The 17,118-nt window shown below is 34.2% G+C and overlaps 1 protein-coding gene across 4 annotated transcripts; it reads right to left on the bottom strand.

Moving 5' to 3' along the window:
• Positions 1 to 627: 627 nt before the first annotated feature.
• LOC106065856 (putative ZDHHC-type palmitoyltransferase 6) lies at positions 628 to 17,115 on the bottom strand. Of its 4 annotated transcripts, none has more exons than XM_056021952.1 (10): positions 17,025 to 17,115; positions 13,537 to 14,012; positions 11,372 to 11,618; positions 10,967 to 11,099; positions 9,269 to 9,447; positions 8,098 to 8,331; positions 7,758 to 7,840; positions 6,751 to 6,843; positions 5,984 to 6,090; positions 628 to 4,868 (listed from the first exon to the last, which is right to left on the bottom strand). In XM_056021952.1, the coding sequence occupies exons 2-10, from the start codon at positions 13,673 to 13,675 to the stop codon at positions 4,374 to 4,376; spliced, it is 1,710 nt and encodes a 569-aa protein (XP_055877927.1). In that variant the 5' UTR covers positions 13,676 to 14,012; positions 17,025 to 17,115; the 3' UTR covers positions 628 to 4,373. The 4 variants fall into 4 exon arrangements, with proteins under 4 accessions (XP_055877927.1, XP_055877925.1, XP_055877926.1 ...); XM_056021950.1 differs by having other exon boundaries at positions 13,537 to 14,158; positions 17,025 to 17,109; XM_056021951.1 differs by having other exon boundaries at positions 13,537 to 13,861; positions 17,025 to 17,098.
• Positions 17,116 to 17,118: the final 3 nt, after the last annotated feature.

Genomic DNA, 17,118 nt, shown 5'->3' with positions numbered 1-17,118 from the left:
AAAGACAAATAGCACCAACAATTGAAGGACTTCATCACAAAACTGATGCCATGGACATTGTGTCAGCACAAATCTCCATTTTTTACAGTGAAGCTAAAGTGCAAAACCCACAGCAACTCCTGGAGGTTGTTGTATAAACACATTACATTACACACATGCCTGCACATGAATCATTGAAACAGTTGTTCATAGTCATTATGTATCCATATTTATATGTCCTTTTCTTATAAAATACTTAGTTTTTAAAAACCAAAGTGCATGCTTTGGAAAAGCTCTTGCACATAACTTAAAATTTCTGAAAAATTCTATTCATTTTCATTTGACAAAAAAAATATATAAAAATTATATATAACATTTCATATTTTTTTAAAGACATTTACTACCCTTTTTCACCACTATACTTCGTACGGTATATAGTAGAATATACCGGTATAGAGAAAGTTTAGCATAGAATCAGTTTTATATGACTTTCTAATTAGTTTGCATGTAAAAACCTTTAGCATATTTAATTTGTAAAATAATATTGTATATTGTTCACTTTAAAAAAAAAAGTAGCCATTACACTGATGAAATGGAAATATCAATAGTTTATTTGGTTTTTGAGATCTAAAGGTGACACAAGTGCTTTTCCCCATCATAATTGTTAAAATGGAAACAAACTACTAGATCAAATTTACACTGAGAACAGAATTTTAGGTCATTTTAGTCATGCATGTTAACAATGACTTAAATTCTGCCAAGTCATTGGTTTCCCTGGCTGGCTCAAACAACCCATTCCAAAGAGATTATTTGGAACACTCTGTGGAGCTCATAACCAGCAGGAAAGAAAATGATCATTGTATATAAGAATAGACGAGCTGATTCAACAAAGTTTTACTTATTCAACTCACTCAATCATTTATGAGTAGACCTGACAAGGAAGCATAGAAAAATGTATGCTCCCAAGAGAATTGTTACATTTGTCTTTTTTAAAAATTATCTGCATGAACTTAATTGCATAGCGAAAGAATATCTCCACTGAATGCTTCTAGATTGATTGTTTGATTTGAGGCACATCGGCACAATTTAGGCCATGTCGTGCCATGCTTCTAGATAGCAGAGCCTAAATTGACTTTGTTTATGATGGTAACAGGAGCAGATGAGATTACCATCTAAAGGACAGTGTTACTAGAGACAATGTGCTGAGAAGGTTCTAGAGAGAAAGCATTTTGGCCAAAGGTAATGCAAATGTTAAGGTTGTGTTGAGATGGGCATGAACATGCTTCATCATTTAAATCTGATGTTGTGCATGGCCTTCAAAGTAAAGAGGCGATGGGGTGTAATTTCAAACAAATACATGATTGTAATAATTGCAACAGCAGGCACAAAATCAATAGATGTGCTGTCATGGTAAAAGTTGTAACTTTTGTGCTAATAGAAATCCTTTCACTGTGCACAGCAATCAGAGGCCTTGCATTCCAACCAAAGTAGATCTTGTGTGCTGTGCATTAGAGATGTCAAAGATTTACTGATAAGGGATGATTTTTTCTGTTGTTTTATTTTGTTTATTTTACCAGTAAAGCTACATGTAGGTAGTGGGGCGAATCAAGTAAGTAAAAGATATGTCCAGGAGAGAAACAAAATAGAGTGCCAACAAAAGGTGAGATTAACTTTACACTCACAGTACTCCCAGAAGTTGGTAAGAGTAAAGTACCTGTATCAGTGAACACTAGGACAATGTTGTGTAGATTTATTGTTACTATAAATGATGTACACACCATATACCAGACACAGAAATCTTAAAGCAGTCCAACATGCACAGTATCAATGTGACAGTAAGTAAAAAGGTCCCAACTTTGATGGGCGGGACATGTAGCCCACATGCCAGACAATTGCCTTCCCAAGCGACTTCTGTACGAGGAGTTGTGTGCAGGAAAGCGCTCCCAGGGAGGCCATTACAAATGCTACAAAGACACTCTCATAAGATCCTTCAAGGAATGCGATATCGACATTCACATCTGGGAAGCACTAGCTCTCGATCGCCCCTCATGGCGTGAAGCTGTGAGTCTCGGAGTCTCAAGATTTGAAGCAAGAAGAGTGGCCAGGGTGAAAGAGCGCTGAACCAACAAAAAGTTGAGAGAAGAAGCAGGCCTGTCTGAAATGAGAAATGTGCTCATCTTCGACCACGAAGGAGGAGCTATATAAATGATGTACAGCCAGTAATAGGTATAACAGACTGTAAAAGACTTGGATTCATTGAGATAAAAACAATGAGGGTCAATGACCTAAAGAATGAGCCATTACTATAAAATTGCTGTGATATATTTGAAGGTATAGATGTCTTCCCTGCAACTATCGTGGTCGAGAGGCTAAGTGCGCTTGCACTTGGCTACCTAGAAGGGGGCTCGAGGTTCGACACCCGACTCGGGCAGAGTTGTGTTTACTGAGCGCCTAAAGGCAGCACGGAAAACCAACTCCTAGATACCCCCCCCCCCCCCCCAAATGAGATTGGACCAAAGCGCTCTGAGCATGCTATAAACATGAAAGTAGCGCTATATAAAAGCTATAATAATAATAATACACATTGATGAAACAGCTACAGCCAGCAGTTGTGCAGCTCCAGCATTGTAGCAGACTTTCAATAAAAACCTAATTTAAAGAAGAATCAGATATCAGAAAAAAAAAACAATCTTTATGAATGTTTTTGTTTTATTCATTTAGTGTGGCTATCTGTACAAACAGAACATGCTAAGTCATTTAGAATAACAAAAATTAGATTCTGTTAACAAAAACCCATGCTATATTGTTTGGATCAACGAAAATTAGATTCTATCAATAGAAACTCTCATTTCATTACTAGAGAATTTTACTCTACTTCACTTCATTCCATTGGGTGTATGCCATCATTTGAATAACATCACATTCATACCATCACATCCATACCATCATTTGAATAACATTACCATCATTTGAATAACATCACATTCATACCATCATTTGAATAATATTAAATTCACACCATCATTTGAATAACATTAAATTCACACCATCATTTGAATAATATCACATTCACACTAGCATTTTTGTCAAACACCATATAAATACCATCATTGGAATACCATTACATGAATAGCCTAACCCTAAGAATTGAGACCCACAACAATCACACAGGTTTTAGGTTCAATCTCATTTGACATACAAGTTATAAAACAAATGTGAGCACAGGATAAAATGATCTCTGTAGAGTACAATACTAGGATGTAACAATTTAAGTATTCTAACAAAAGAATGGTAAGATGTAACCTTTACATCATCTGCCCTAGAGATCGTAAGATATGAAAGTGGAACTTTACTTATTGTACTTAGTAAAATAAAAAAAAAAGTAGGGTGTAAAGATTTAAGTATACTAGTAAAAGAATAGTAGGTTGTAATGGTATATTTTGACTAGTAGAAGACAGGTGGGACAGGTTTTCATGGCACAAACATAAGTCAAAAAAAGTCAAGCACCAGACGACCAAAAAATGATACATATTTAGAAATACAAATACAAAGAGTGAAAACTTAGTTTAAAATATATTATAAATGAACCTCATAGTAAATGATAACTTTCTAGGAATTGTTTAGTCTTTAAATAAAACATTTTATGGGGTATACTCAGGTTTCTGAATGAATTATTTTAGTTTCAACTTTCTTTTCATACAAGTTATTTGTGTTTAAGCTTAAAAAAACAACCCAGAAACACATTTTCAAACAGTTTGAGCCTTTATGAAATCGGTCTCAAATTCAAGAGAGAGACATTTCATTAGACAAAAAAAAATGTTTCAAGAATTCTGAGCGGTTTTAAAATTAGCAACATTTTATTTGATAAAATCTTTTGCGTATCACATTTTTTCAAATACAAAACTAAAATAATTTGTAAAAGATTGCACAAGAAGTCTAATGATCCAAGAGTTTAAGTCAATAATGGAAAGCTAGATATGTAAGGATAGGATTCAAAACAAAGCTAAAAAAAAAAAACTATTAAAAAAAAAACAAGTATGTCTATATACAGGTGGTCTAGGTCAAGGACATAAGTTAATACAGGTGGTCTAGGACAAGGACATAAGTCAATACAGGTGGTCTAGGACAAGTTTAGATCCAAGAACAAGAATGTCCTACAATGCCTGTGAGTATTTGATTATGTCTCTATACAAAAAGTTTGTAGCACCCAGCTTTCCTAATTTAGGAAGAAATAACATTTTTCAAGGGATAAAGCATTTAATATTTTTTTTTGTATAAAACAATGTTCTGGTAATAAATTAAAACTTTTAGATACATTAGGATATATATATATACACCTTAGTCTACTTATATTAATATAATATATTGTCATTAAATGGCTAAAAAATTGATGGTTATATAGTCACTTCTGTTGAATGTGAACTGTACAATTTCGAGTGCGGGTTTTTATAAGGCAGCGGAGAATTGAACAGGAAGTGAACAAAGTTAGTCAGTGCTTGGAGACGTGTTAGCGACAGAGGCTGGGTGACGCTGTGCATGAAGTACGTGGTGCATCCCTTGGTCACTTGAGTGTACTGGGTGTGCAGAAGGAACGAGCACCAGATGGCTGACCACGAATTGAGAAGAACCAGAGACAAGGGCCAAGCCTGCTGGTGCAATGTTTGTGAGGCAATGTCTGACCACGACTGCCGGTCAAACCGTGTGTGTGAATAGAGAAAGAAGCCTAGCAGGTAGGCCAGCATGTTGAGGACAGAGAGGATCAGCAGCCACACAAAGTGGACGTGATTTCTGATGGCCACACACTTAAGTAGGAACAGGCAGTGGTGGTCAAGGTGAAGGAAACATTTGTCGCACAGCTTGCAATGTTTAGTGACCTCATTGGTGACCAGCTGAAATAGAAGATTAAGTTATTAGTGTTAACTAGCACTAGCAATAAGTGTATACATCACTCAGTGTAACATTCTCTCTAGACTGACAACTTTTGTTTAGTACGAAATATTCAAGCATTGACCAATGTCCAACTGATATAATTACTTTAAAAGTTGGAATATCTTAAGTATTGTGATTAGTTAAAATATTGACAACAGAGAGGCTTTGAATATGATATTTTCTTTTTTTTTTACTTAATTGTTTTTTTTTAAGTTACTAAGTCTATAAGACTCTCCTATCAGAAGATAAGTTAAATATTTAAACTAAAAGGGCGATGGGTGCTAGTTGGTATCTGCAATTAAAATAAGCATAATATGAAAAAAAAAAAAAAGGCTTATACATGGGGAATAACTCAATTTAGAGTCATATCTCTAAGTAGTGTAAGATTTATGTTTCTTTTTTATATTAAGCAAAATTAATTAATTACATCTATTTAATTAACTATTTGGTTAATTTTTTTATTGATTCATGTGTTGTCTTTGAAAATAAATAACTGTTCAAAGTTTCAACTTCATTTGAGAATGGGCAATTGGAAAAAATATTGTGTTCCAACTTTGTATCAATCAAACTTTGTATCAGACAGAGTGAGTTGAGATCATTTGTAAAATCAAAGGTCAAAACTGAAATGGAAACAATCTAAATCAAAAGTAACAAAGTTCAAGGCTGAAGATCAACAAACTTGTGAGAGCCTTAAAACCTGTTTCAAACAATACTCTGGAAAATGAAGCCATGTACAATTTTGGGTGAAGAACTTCTCGATAAAGTCAGGTGCACATTAAGGCAGAGTGCTTCAGGATAAAGTCAGGTGCACATTAAGGCAGAGTGCTTCAGGATAAAGTCAGGTGCACATTAAGGCAGAGTGCTTCAGGATAAAGTCAGGTGCACATTAAGGCAGAATGCTTCAGGATAAAGTCAGGTGCACATTAAGGCAGAGTGCTTCAGGATGAAGTCAGGTGCACATTAAAGATCGCCCCTAGTTACAAAATTCCATGAAGGTATTTCTAATAATAAAGACATTTTCTTTTATATGTTATTGTATTTTAGTATTTCAAGAGATAAAAGGAAGATGACTTACATCGCAACTTGGACAATAATTATATGGTGGATTCCTTATCATACACAAATCTAGTAAAGTCAAAGTTTTACCAGTGGAGATGTCATGAGTTGACACGGTCACACTTCCTATAACAAAAACAAAACAACAGAACTGAAAGACGTGGCAAAATGTTTATACATAGTAATACTCATAATTATTTGTCCTTAAGTCTATTTCTTATAAATAGCAGTTGCCAAAAAAAAACAAAATACAATCATATTTTAATAAACTTTCAACTTTAAATTTTGTCCTTAAGTCTATTTCAAATAAATTGTAGTCGCCAAATAAAAAAAACCAGCATACAATCATATTTTAATAAACTTTCAACTGTAAATTTTGTCCTTAAGTCTATTTCAAATAAATTGTAGTCGCCAAATAAAAAAAACAGCATACAATCATATTTTAATAAACTTTCAACTGTAAATTTTGTCCTTAAGTCTATTTCAAATAAATTGTAGTCGCCGAATAAAAAAACAACATACAATTATATTTTTAATAAACTTTGAACTGTTAAGATTTAAGTTGGAAGTAAAATTCCAGCTCTAGCTGTCCAATAGAGCAATCAACAATCCTTATTCTTCCTAAAAATAATTCTTAAGGACGATCAGTTGGAACTGATTGGGCAGTCAAGAACTTTACTGCTGGGACAATCCCCCATAAGGGTCTATCCACTTAAATGTGTGCAATGTTATTGTTTATCTCTACTTTCAAGAGAGACAACTAAGTTTGAAAGAAAGATCACTCACCTGGATCTTTCACTAAAAGAGTCCAGAAAAGTAAATGCAGAAGTGGACAAATGATAAAAGAGAAGAGAGTTACCCACCATGTTGTGTAAATATCTGATGACAGTGTTAAGTTCAATGTACATTAATTTTTTTGTAAACAAATAAATAGCTGCACACTAAAAACAACAAATGTGCAAATAGTAACTTGTATACTGACATTAAGGAGATGAGCACTAGAAACAAAACATGTTCAAATAGTAACTTATATACCGTACTAAACAGCATTCTTCTGCTTCTATATCAAAAGTGCTTTAGGGAAAAGTAACATTTGGTCTATTGCTAAGCATGGAAACAAAGAGGTATAAGACTTACTTCTTGAAGTGTTTTTTTTTTACTATATCAATCTATTTTTTTTCTTGATTGTCATCTTGCTTTGTACTCTGGGTAACTGGTCATTTTTTTACCTGATGTTATGGCATCTCATGAATTTGGCCTGAATTATGTATCTGAGTGGTATTTTATTTTGACCGGATGTTTCGGTTATCGTATGTATGTGGTCTTACTGTTTTGACCTATGTGTTATGACATATTATGTGGGCTCAATGATTTGACCTCTTGTTCTCCTATTCCCTTTTTTTTCTATTATTAGTTTATGTTGAGAATAATGACACCTTAACAATACAAGCGAAAGAATGACTTATTCTTAAAGAAGAAATCAGAAAGAGAAAAAAAAAAACAATCAAAATTATGACAATGTGGTTGAATTGGGCACATTCAGTGCAGGCAGGCATTGAAGTGGAACCCACAAGACAAGAGAAAAAGAGGGTGCCCTATAAGCACCTGGCCATGTGAACTACAGGCAGACACTTGAAAGTTTGGTTACACCTGGAACAAGATGGAGAGGAGAGGGGACTATGGAGATCTATTGTTGGCAGCTCATACTCCAATAGGGGTGACAAGGCTGTAAACAAGTAAGTAAAGTAAAAATGACATGAAATTAAAATATTATTAATTTTGCAAAAGGATACAAGGAAAGATAATCCAAAAATAACAAAAGGTTGTATGAGTTATCCCTGCTGCAAACACACCAGCATAAAATGGATTTGGCCATCTAAAAATTAAAAAACAAGTGACTTAGAAATATTACGTAATATTATACCTTTTCAATTAAAGAAATAATCCATTAAAACTATTACAGAGAATATTAGATGACTAAATTTTATACTTATAGAATATACTTGATTTTGTGTAAATGTTAGTTACATTGGTAGATTAACATTTAAATATTACTGTTGAAACATCGTGAAATTATATATTAGATACCTGTCCTAGAAATGAAAACTTTAAAAAATGAAGGCAAGCACTTGCCTGCATATATGTTTGATACGGTGTGTCATGCCGTTCATAGCGATGCCAGCTATAAGGAATGCTGCTAAGTAGATGAGAAACTGGTACGACTCCATCTGCTGGCAGAGGATTGTGGTGACAGAGTACAAGGTAAAAGGAAACATCAGCCATCCGTACCACAACAGAACAGGACCAGACACTGGCTTGTTAGGATGTTCTCTGTAGCCAGTCAATATGCCCGCCAGTTCTTTGTGTCTAAATAGTTTGAAATGCACCAAATTTTCATGAATGTAAGTTAGAAAGATAAAAAGAAAGTGTTGAAAATTTAATAATTACCAAACAGAAATGTCAGTAGCTAGCATTATTATTTTATCAGTAGGCGTTCTTTTTGCATATGATGACAGTAAGCGTGGTCAAGACGCTAAGTACGCTTGAACTTAGCTACCTATGATGGGGGCTCGAGGTTTGACACCCGACTTGAGCAGAATTATGTTTACTGAGCGCCTAAAGGCAGCACGGAAAACCTTCTCACCCACTGGTCCACAAATGAGATTGGACCAAAAGCGCTCTGAGCATGTTATAAGCATGAAAGTAGCGCTATATAAAAGCAATAACTTATAAAAGCAATAACTTGAGCTATGATTTACATATAAATCACTATCATTAACATATAATATCAGTTATGTATGTATAAAGGCGGGTTGGTCGTTGTGCTGCCCACATGACACCCCCATTAACCGTAGGCCACAGAAACAGATGACCTTTACATCATCTGTCCTATAGACCACAAGGTCTGAAAGGGGAACTTTACTTATGTATAATATCAGTAGGTTATCATTACATTTTTTTTGTTTCTAATTTTTTTTTTTTGACAAACCCACATTGATAGAATGATCCTTGATCCTGAAGATTTTACCAAGAATGACACTTTACTATGCACTTCACCAAAAATGGCTTTCAACCATATAGACTTTACCAAAAATAATCCTTCGCACCTCACAAAGAATTATTATTGAATTTATAGAGCTCACCAAGAATAATCCTTTGCTCCTTGGGCCTCACCAAGAATAATCCTTTGCTGCTTGGACCTCACCAAGGATGCTATTTAAGCAACTATGATCTTTGTTTCATGTATACAGTCTCCACAGCTACAAAAAAAAATATTTAAAAATTCAGTTAACTTGAAACTTACCCATAGCTGTCTCCCTGGAGAACCAAATCAACTGGTGTGTAGCCTCCCTTGTTTACCCGACTCAGAACTGAGACTCCCGATAAACAAAGCAGAGTCCAAGTCATGTGACCAAATCCATGTTTACATGCCAGATGAATGGGCAGGTTGCCTTCAATGTCTTCTTGAAGAAGTTCACACCGCTGAAAAACAAACACAAATTCTTTATTAGAGTGAGACATAAAAGAGGATAATAACAACAAGAAAAACATAGAAATACTTTTTTTTAAAACACAAAGCTTATACGAAGTGTAGTTGTATCAATTAGTTTGGACCAGTCATGTAATTAAGTTAGTAATAGATCTAGACCAATGAAAATAAATCTGCGTGATTAGAAATATTTTTATCAATTGTTTTTGCTTAGCACTATTCATATTCAGGCTTTTAGCTTTCTCAATACTGGAAAGGGATATCTGAGTGAATTCTTTTTTAATCGCTTTTTAAAAGTATTTATAATAAGAAAAAGCAATGGGGAATGACCTGAGTTTGAACTCATGACTCAAGCTGACATCCTAACCACTCTGCTAGTGAGGTGTGTATGAAATTAGCAGATTGTATAGTTATCGATTGTTTAATTTAAACTTGCTTTAAAGCAGCGGCCTATAAAGGGGACAAATTCAGCACCTCAGTCAAGAACTATTTCTTTCCCTTGTTCAAGATACCAAACAAAATAATTAATTACCAATAGTTAATCAACTAATTGGTTAATTTTTTTAAATTAATTCTTGTGTTGTCAGGTAAAAGAAATAATTGTGCAAAATTTCAGCCTGATCCGAAATGTGCCAGAGAAATAACATGTACAAACTTTTTAACAGACAGACAGGATGAGACAATATAAGCTTTGTAATTACACTAAAGATAATCTGTTTAACTACTATCAATTTGTGGGAGAGAACCCACAAGGAAAGAGGAAAGTGGGCAGACCCAAGCAAACCTGGAAGAGGTCAGTCATCAGTGAAGCTGAGGGTACTGGAATGACATGGGAGCAGATGAAGAAAGCTGCTCAGAACCGAGTTCGGTGGAGAGGTGTGGTTGCGGCCCTATGCTCCCCTGGGAGTGCACAGGATTAAGTCAAGTAAGTCAGTAATGTGTTTCAGGGATATATTTTTTTTTGCTTTATATACAAATATGAGAAATCAATACCACAAATAGTTATTTAGGATTCACAAGAACTCTAGTTGTAGTTGAACTATCAGTATTGATGCCATCTAATAAATGAATTACAGTCAAACAAACATATTTTTTCCACTATTGAAAAAAAAAAAAAAAAAGAAATGGCAACTTATTTTATTTTAACACACAAAAAATATATTGTTGATTGAGAGTCTACCTAGTCATATGCAATTGTCGCGCTGTGAAAACTGGCGCACAGGTTGCTGAGGAAAAAAGAACAACGCTGGCAGAAGAAAAACGCCAGAAAAGAAAAGCAAGGCCCACGACACTAGCTCCAGCTGGAATAACCTGCCCAGTGTGCGGCCGAACATTCCGGGCTCACATAGGTCTCACCAGCCACATGAGGAGGCATAAAACCCCAGTGCAAAGCCCTCAGCCCCCTGGATGACAAAGTGGTCATCATCGAACCACGATGGATGAACTATATATATATATACAATCGTACAATCTTCCTAAATTTTTGAGACACTTTCATGGCGGCCAACTCACCCTATTTTTAAGAAGAAAATGGAAAAGATCGTAATGTCCATATGTACATGCAATATGTAGAGGTGACTGTAGCTTCAAATCCTGTTCTCCAGTGTTGACTTCACAGACTTCTTCTAAATATTTGACAACTTGACTGCAGTAAGAAGGTTGAAAGTTACATAATATATACTCAATTATAAATGTATAGTATTTTTTTTATTGGGATGATTCTATGTGTACTATGATGTGTACTATATGTACCATTATGTAGTTATTTGATAATACTGCACTGTTCTTAGTTGATAATGCTATGCGCATTATGTTGTCATTATTTGATTATTCTAAATGTATTACAATGTGATTAGCTGATAATTTAAGCTGTGTACTTTGATGTAGTTATCTTACTATTCTAAGGAGGCTACTCACACTGATCCTGCTTCAGCAGCATGATGCAGGGCACTTCTGCCAAGTTTATCTTTGAGGTCCAGCCGTGCACCACACTGGACTAATAAGTGAACAATACTGGGAGTCCCTCGCTTGCAAGCGTAATGCAGTGGTGTCTCAAGATGATCAGTGGCAGCATTTACGTCAGAGTTGGCTTGGATCAGCATCAACACACTGTTGTAGTCTCCAATAAGACAGGCTTTATGTAAAGCAGTGATACCATGCCAACCTTGAATTATATACAATACCTATATGTATAAGTTGTTATTAGATTAAGAATATCTTATTTGGCAATATATTAAGATAAGATAGATAACATAGATAAGATAACATCATTTCTATTGGTCCAATCAAATAGAAATTCAGTTTGACTACAATTGAGCACCTCAGCGTTTGATAAAATGCTTTTTGAATATTAAGCAGAAAATTAGAGCTAGAAGCATGTTAAGAAAATCAGAGAAATAAGAATAAGATACAAAGTAACATTAATAACATCCCCACCCGATATGTTAATTTTAAGATGTTTTTTAGGTTTGATTCTTCAGGAAATAAAAATAAAATAAGCCTAAATGAAATTCTTTATACAACAGTATCATCTCTCAAATCCGAAGCCATACATAATCCTTGATTTAAACAATTATAAAAATTTGCAATTTCACAGCTAAAATATGATGAAACACGGTATTAATTTGTTGTTTTTTAAACCCTTCAACATTAATAAGGCTGCATCAACAAGAATTTTCTCCTCAGTTTTATCCAACATGTTACCATGAATATCAGGATTATAACAAAGGAAGGATTTACACTAAATGTCAGATTTCAAGTGTAAATAAGAAAAAATGCAGGCCGGGTAAAAGACCCGCCTCTTAAGCTGAATGCTACAAATGCAAGGCTTAAACTGTTGAGGCTGAATTCATGCTTTTGAGCATAAAAGTTAGAAAAATAAAAGGACAAATAAAACAAGCTTTTAAAGTCACTAGGCATCTCCTGAACAAGTAATGAATCTATGATGGTTTCAATATACTGTAAGATAAATTATTTAGTCAAGTATATCCTTCAAAGTTAAGTACAGGAAGAAAAGGTCATCAAAAAAAAAACTGATTAGAAAGCACTAAGGAAATGGACTAGCCTTTTAAAAAATTAGTTGAGAACAAAACTCTGAGTTGTTAGCCCACAGATGTAGCCCTAAATTGTTGCCTTTTTTACTTTGTTTTCAGATACAGTGTCACTTAGCAAATATTTCCAGATACAGTGTAACTTAGCAAACATTTTCAGATACAGTGTCACTTAGCTAACACTTTCAGATGTTCCTTCAGAAATTGTTTATTTTGTTAAGGGCAAGCTGGGTACGTACTCATGACCTTCGTGACTACTGTCAAAAGCACATACGTCATGACTAGATACAGTCCCCTTGGTAGTGAGGTATACTGAATCACACGCTGGGCCAGTAACTTTTCAATGTATCTAGCCTAAATGAATTTCAACGTGTTTGGAATGATCAGATGGTCTAAATGATTTTCCTTAAACAGTTTCCTAAACCATCCTCCGAGTCTTGGGGCTTTGATTTTTTAGCTGTCAGGATAACATTTGAATGGTAGCATTCTCACAAGCACAATCTCACTCTCTCTCTCTAAATAACAAATCTATGTTGTTGTTTTTCTATGTCAGAGTCTAATGACTTAATGAACTAGTCAGCTTAGAGATAAACAGCACACTGCTACTTGCTAATACTCTAAAAGGGGATCCCTTGACTCACAGGATTAGCTTTGGGTTACCAACAATACTATCAACTAGAAGGCCTATCGATAAGTAACGTTAAAAAAAGTACCCCATTCAGAACTTGCAATCTATAGGCAGATTATATTAGGGCCATCTGTATATATGACCGATGATTAACAAGGGTGTCATGTGGCCAGCACAATGACCAACCACCTATACTTTACCCTACTAATGTCAAATACCATTATAGTTGGGTGGAATCGGGCATCCTAAAAATCTAAAAAAATCCCAGAAGTCAAGCACATTACCACTCAGCCACCAATCGTAACTAGAAGTCCTTATTTTCTGAATCAGGTTCAAGTTCTCACAATCCTATTGCACTTTAGTTTACAAAACCCAAAATAGTTGTAAGTTGTAGTAATATGTACCTTTAAGATGTACAAGATGTGGATCACTGCTGAGGAGCTGTTGAATGACTGGACTCTGGTTTCTTCCCACAGCATCCATAAGCATCTCAAATGCAGTTGCCTGCGCCCCAGCGATTGTTACAGCATTCTGATAACTCATTTTCAAATTAATTCTTTACTGTAGTTCACTAATTTACAGTGTACCATAACAAGTGGTAGACTATGCTGCAGTTGGGTCTTATAAATTACAGTTGCTCCTTTGAAAAAGATTACTACATCCTTAGGATCCTACACATAAACACTTCACTTCCCGATGTCTTGAATACAGGGATAGATTTACTAGCACCTACATAAAAATGATATATATCTAGAGTTTAAATTTGTAGACCTAGGTTGTCCTAGTTATAGATTCTATTATAATAAACATATTAGTAGTCTGTGTAGTGAAGTGTTGTCTCTAGAATTTTAACTCAGTAAAATCTTGACTCTTGTAATCTCTGCATAAAAATGAAAAGATCTAGAGTTTAAATTTGTAGACCTAGGTTGTTTTAGTTATAGATTCTATTATAATAAAAATATTAGTAGCCTGTGTCGTTAAGTGCTGTCTCTAGAATTTTAACTCAGATCTTGACTCTTGTAATCTCTGCATAAAAAAGAAAAGATCTAGAGTTTAAATTTGTAGACCTAGGTTGTTTTAGTTATGTATATTATACACATGAAATTCGTACGACATAATTATCTTAAGTAACATCTGTAAAATATAATGTTATGACCCTATTGGCGGCGCGAAAGGGTTAACTATAGGTTCAGCTGACACACACGTGAATCACTCAGGTCAGCGGGGCCATGGACAAGGGACAGTACTACGATTACACGCAAATATGACCAATGTTATGGTCATGTGATCGAAAGCCTGCGTGTACGAGAGACACAGTGTGTAAGAAAGCGGCAGTTCAAGACCGGAGAGAGTTGAGATCGGGACTGTTAGTCGGCCATGAAGTCGGTCCTGGTTGAGTCCTCAGGTGTTAATGTACGAGTCCAGAAAGAGAGACAGTAGAGTTTTGTACGGTGATGTACAGAGTAACATTTTAGTTGTTGATGTGTTTGATGCCAATTGTCTAGTATTGGCTGTTATCTACTAATTCACTCATTATTAAAGTACCAGATTATTTGGAGCCTTGTTGTCAAGTTCTTGATGTGTTGATGTGTTGTGTTTAGCAGTGTTTACAGAAGGCCTGATTAGGGGAGAGAAACGTAACAATAAGATAAGATTAAAATAAACATATTATTAGTTAGTCTGTGTAGTGAAGTGTAGTCACTAGAATCTAGACTCAAATTAAGTCTTGACTCTTGTAGTCTCTAGCCTCTCCTTGACTATCTTGACATAGACTACATCTATATTTTGCACTGGCACTAGGGTATGCTTGAAACAGATAAGTCTATTTTTTTAAATCTCATCCACCAAGCTTTGGAGTTAAATTTCTAGATTAATAACTTTGATTTTCAGTAACACTGAAGTAAAATGTGAGCCTATCACAATGAACATAAACAGCGACTGTCAAGCCTTGATTGGGTTCGCACACTGTCTGGCTGGTTCTATTGATGCCTTTAAGGGTCCTTCCTGACAGTAACTATTCAGCACCAACTAAACACTTCTCAGTGTTGATACACACGTCCACAACATGTCAGTTAGTTATCAAACCGGACGAAGTAGACCTCTTTCCCTGTCTTGTTCTATAATTCCAGACTCTGTATGTCTCTACACAACACAGTCATGTCTTTGAATAAAGCATTGGTGTGAAAAAAAATGTTTTTCATGTTTCGGATGTTCCTTCAGAGTTGAAGATAATTTACTTCCTAGTCCGAATCTCCTGCAGGATGACTGTGGATGGGAGCGGGCAGGGTTTGAACCCAGGATCATTGATAAGTCTGAACAACAATCCAGCGCGCAAAGAAAACGACCTGGCAGTGTACCATAAGTGAATCATAAGCAACAATCCAGAGGTAGTGTTAAATTACATGATTTAAAAAAAAATTATTAAATAAGATTTCTTATAGATCTAGATCTTATTAAGTATACTAAGTCAAGACTTAGATTACTAAAATGATCTATAATTCTATCTATATTTTATAGTGACTATCATCTTTAGTCTATATTATATAATATATATCTATAGATCAAATCTAGATTTACCTACTTTTAATACTCTATACTGTCTTAAGTGTCTCGATACAGTATTACTTAGTATTATCTTTTATCATATATTTATATAATACAGATGTTACTCCAAAAAAGAAGATGATTACTTATTAGACTAGTTATTAGTGTACTAAAATAAAAATACTAAGTAGTCTAAGTGACTACTAAGTATAATTTATAAGTAATAAATTAATTATAATTTTATGATTTAATTTTAAAAAATGTACTCCACACATTTTATATATTAATTAGTTATAGTTTAGTAATCTTAATATAGACATCTAATAGATTTAATTAGAAATTTAAGAATCTTAAGTCAAGTAAGTCTTATTTAATAAGTTAAATATTATTCTTATCTAATAATCAATTATAATCTCTACAGACTAGATTACTAGTCTAGATTGATTCTTTATTTTCTACTATTCAAAAATATTTCAGTATTCTACATATGTAGTACTTATTTTATCTTATCTTATATAATACAGATGTTACTTCAAAAAAGAAGAAGATTACGATTTACGTCCTACGCGTCATGCATTCAGTCATGCATATTAACCAATGACTTAAAAAAACTACTTAAATTCTGCCAAGTCACTGGTTTTCCTGGCTAGCTAATAGCACAAGAGAAGGAGTATTTGTACAAATTTGTCCTAGCATATATAATATAATATATATAATTATATATATATGGGATGAGGAATGTGCCTTTATTTTTGTGTCTTTCTGAGTATTTTTTTAAATTTTGTTTTTGTATTTGAAGATTATTAAATGGCTTATCATTTATGATGCTTATGGTTCAGTGTTTTATGTATAATTGCTACTTTTTACTTTTAAGTCTTCTATCCTGAGTCTGAGTAGCACAAGTTACTAGTCTAGAATTAGATATCTAGTAATAAGGTTTAACAGTTTTAAGTCAAATTTATTATTAAGTAAAGTTACAAAGACAACATTAACAAGTCACAATGACAAAGTCAAAACAAGTAGATTCTAGATCGAAAACCAAGTAACCAAGTACTTCATCATGTCTTCAAGTAGAAGACTAAGAAGTAGATTAGTAGATCTAACTCTAACTCACTGGCAGTGGACACTGGTACTGGTAGTAGACTAATAGTTTAATATAGAATTAATAGAATATACTCAATTATTTGAATATAGATATCTACTATTAGGTCTAGTATTACCTAGTTAGTAGTACTAGACTTGATGCTAGCTACTAAACTAAAAAAACTTATAAGTCTTATACTAGATCTAGATTCTAAATCTACAGACATGTCACATGAGGCATACTAGATAAGAATAATATTGTTACATTATTGTACGAGCCCAGATTCTCTCTTTTACTCTGATGTGTATATCATATAAATTTTTTAGATAAACTGTATTGTTTCGTGTATAACATCGCA

This window comes from Biomphalaria glabrata, chromosome 2, assembly GCF_947242115.1.
Source record: "Biomphalaria glabrata chromosome 2, xgBioGlab47.1, whole genome shotgun sequence".
Lineage (NCBI taxonomy): Eukaryota > Metazoa > Mollusca > Gastropoda > Planorbidae > Biomphalaria > Biomphalaria glabrata.
Note: the sequence above shows the minus strand (reverse complement) of the source record. Positions and strands in the feature narration are given on the sequence as shown.

What these genes read in the sequence shown, in the direction of transcription:
- LOC106065856 (XM_056021952.1), bottom strand. Translation starts at nt 13,675, where the DNA reads ATGAGTTATCAGAATGCTGTAACAATCGCTGGGGCGCAGGCAACTGCA. An exon ending in GCTGCTGAAGCAGGATCAGT is followed by an intron (nt 11,100 to 11,371) that starts GTGAGTAGCCTC and finishes TTCTTACTGCAG; the next exon opens with TCAAGTTGTCAAATATTTAG. An exon ending in CTCCAGGGAGACAGCTATGG is followed by an intron (nt 8,332 to 9,268) that starts GTAAGTTTCAAG and finishes CAAACTATTTAG; the next exon opens with ACACAAAGAACTGGCGGGCA.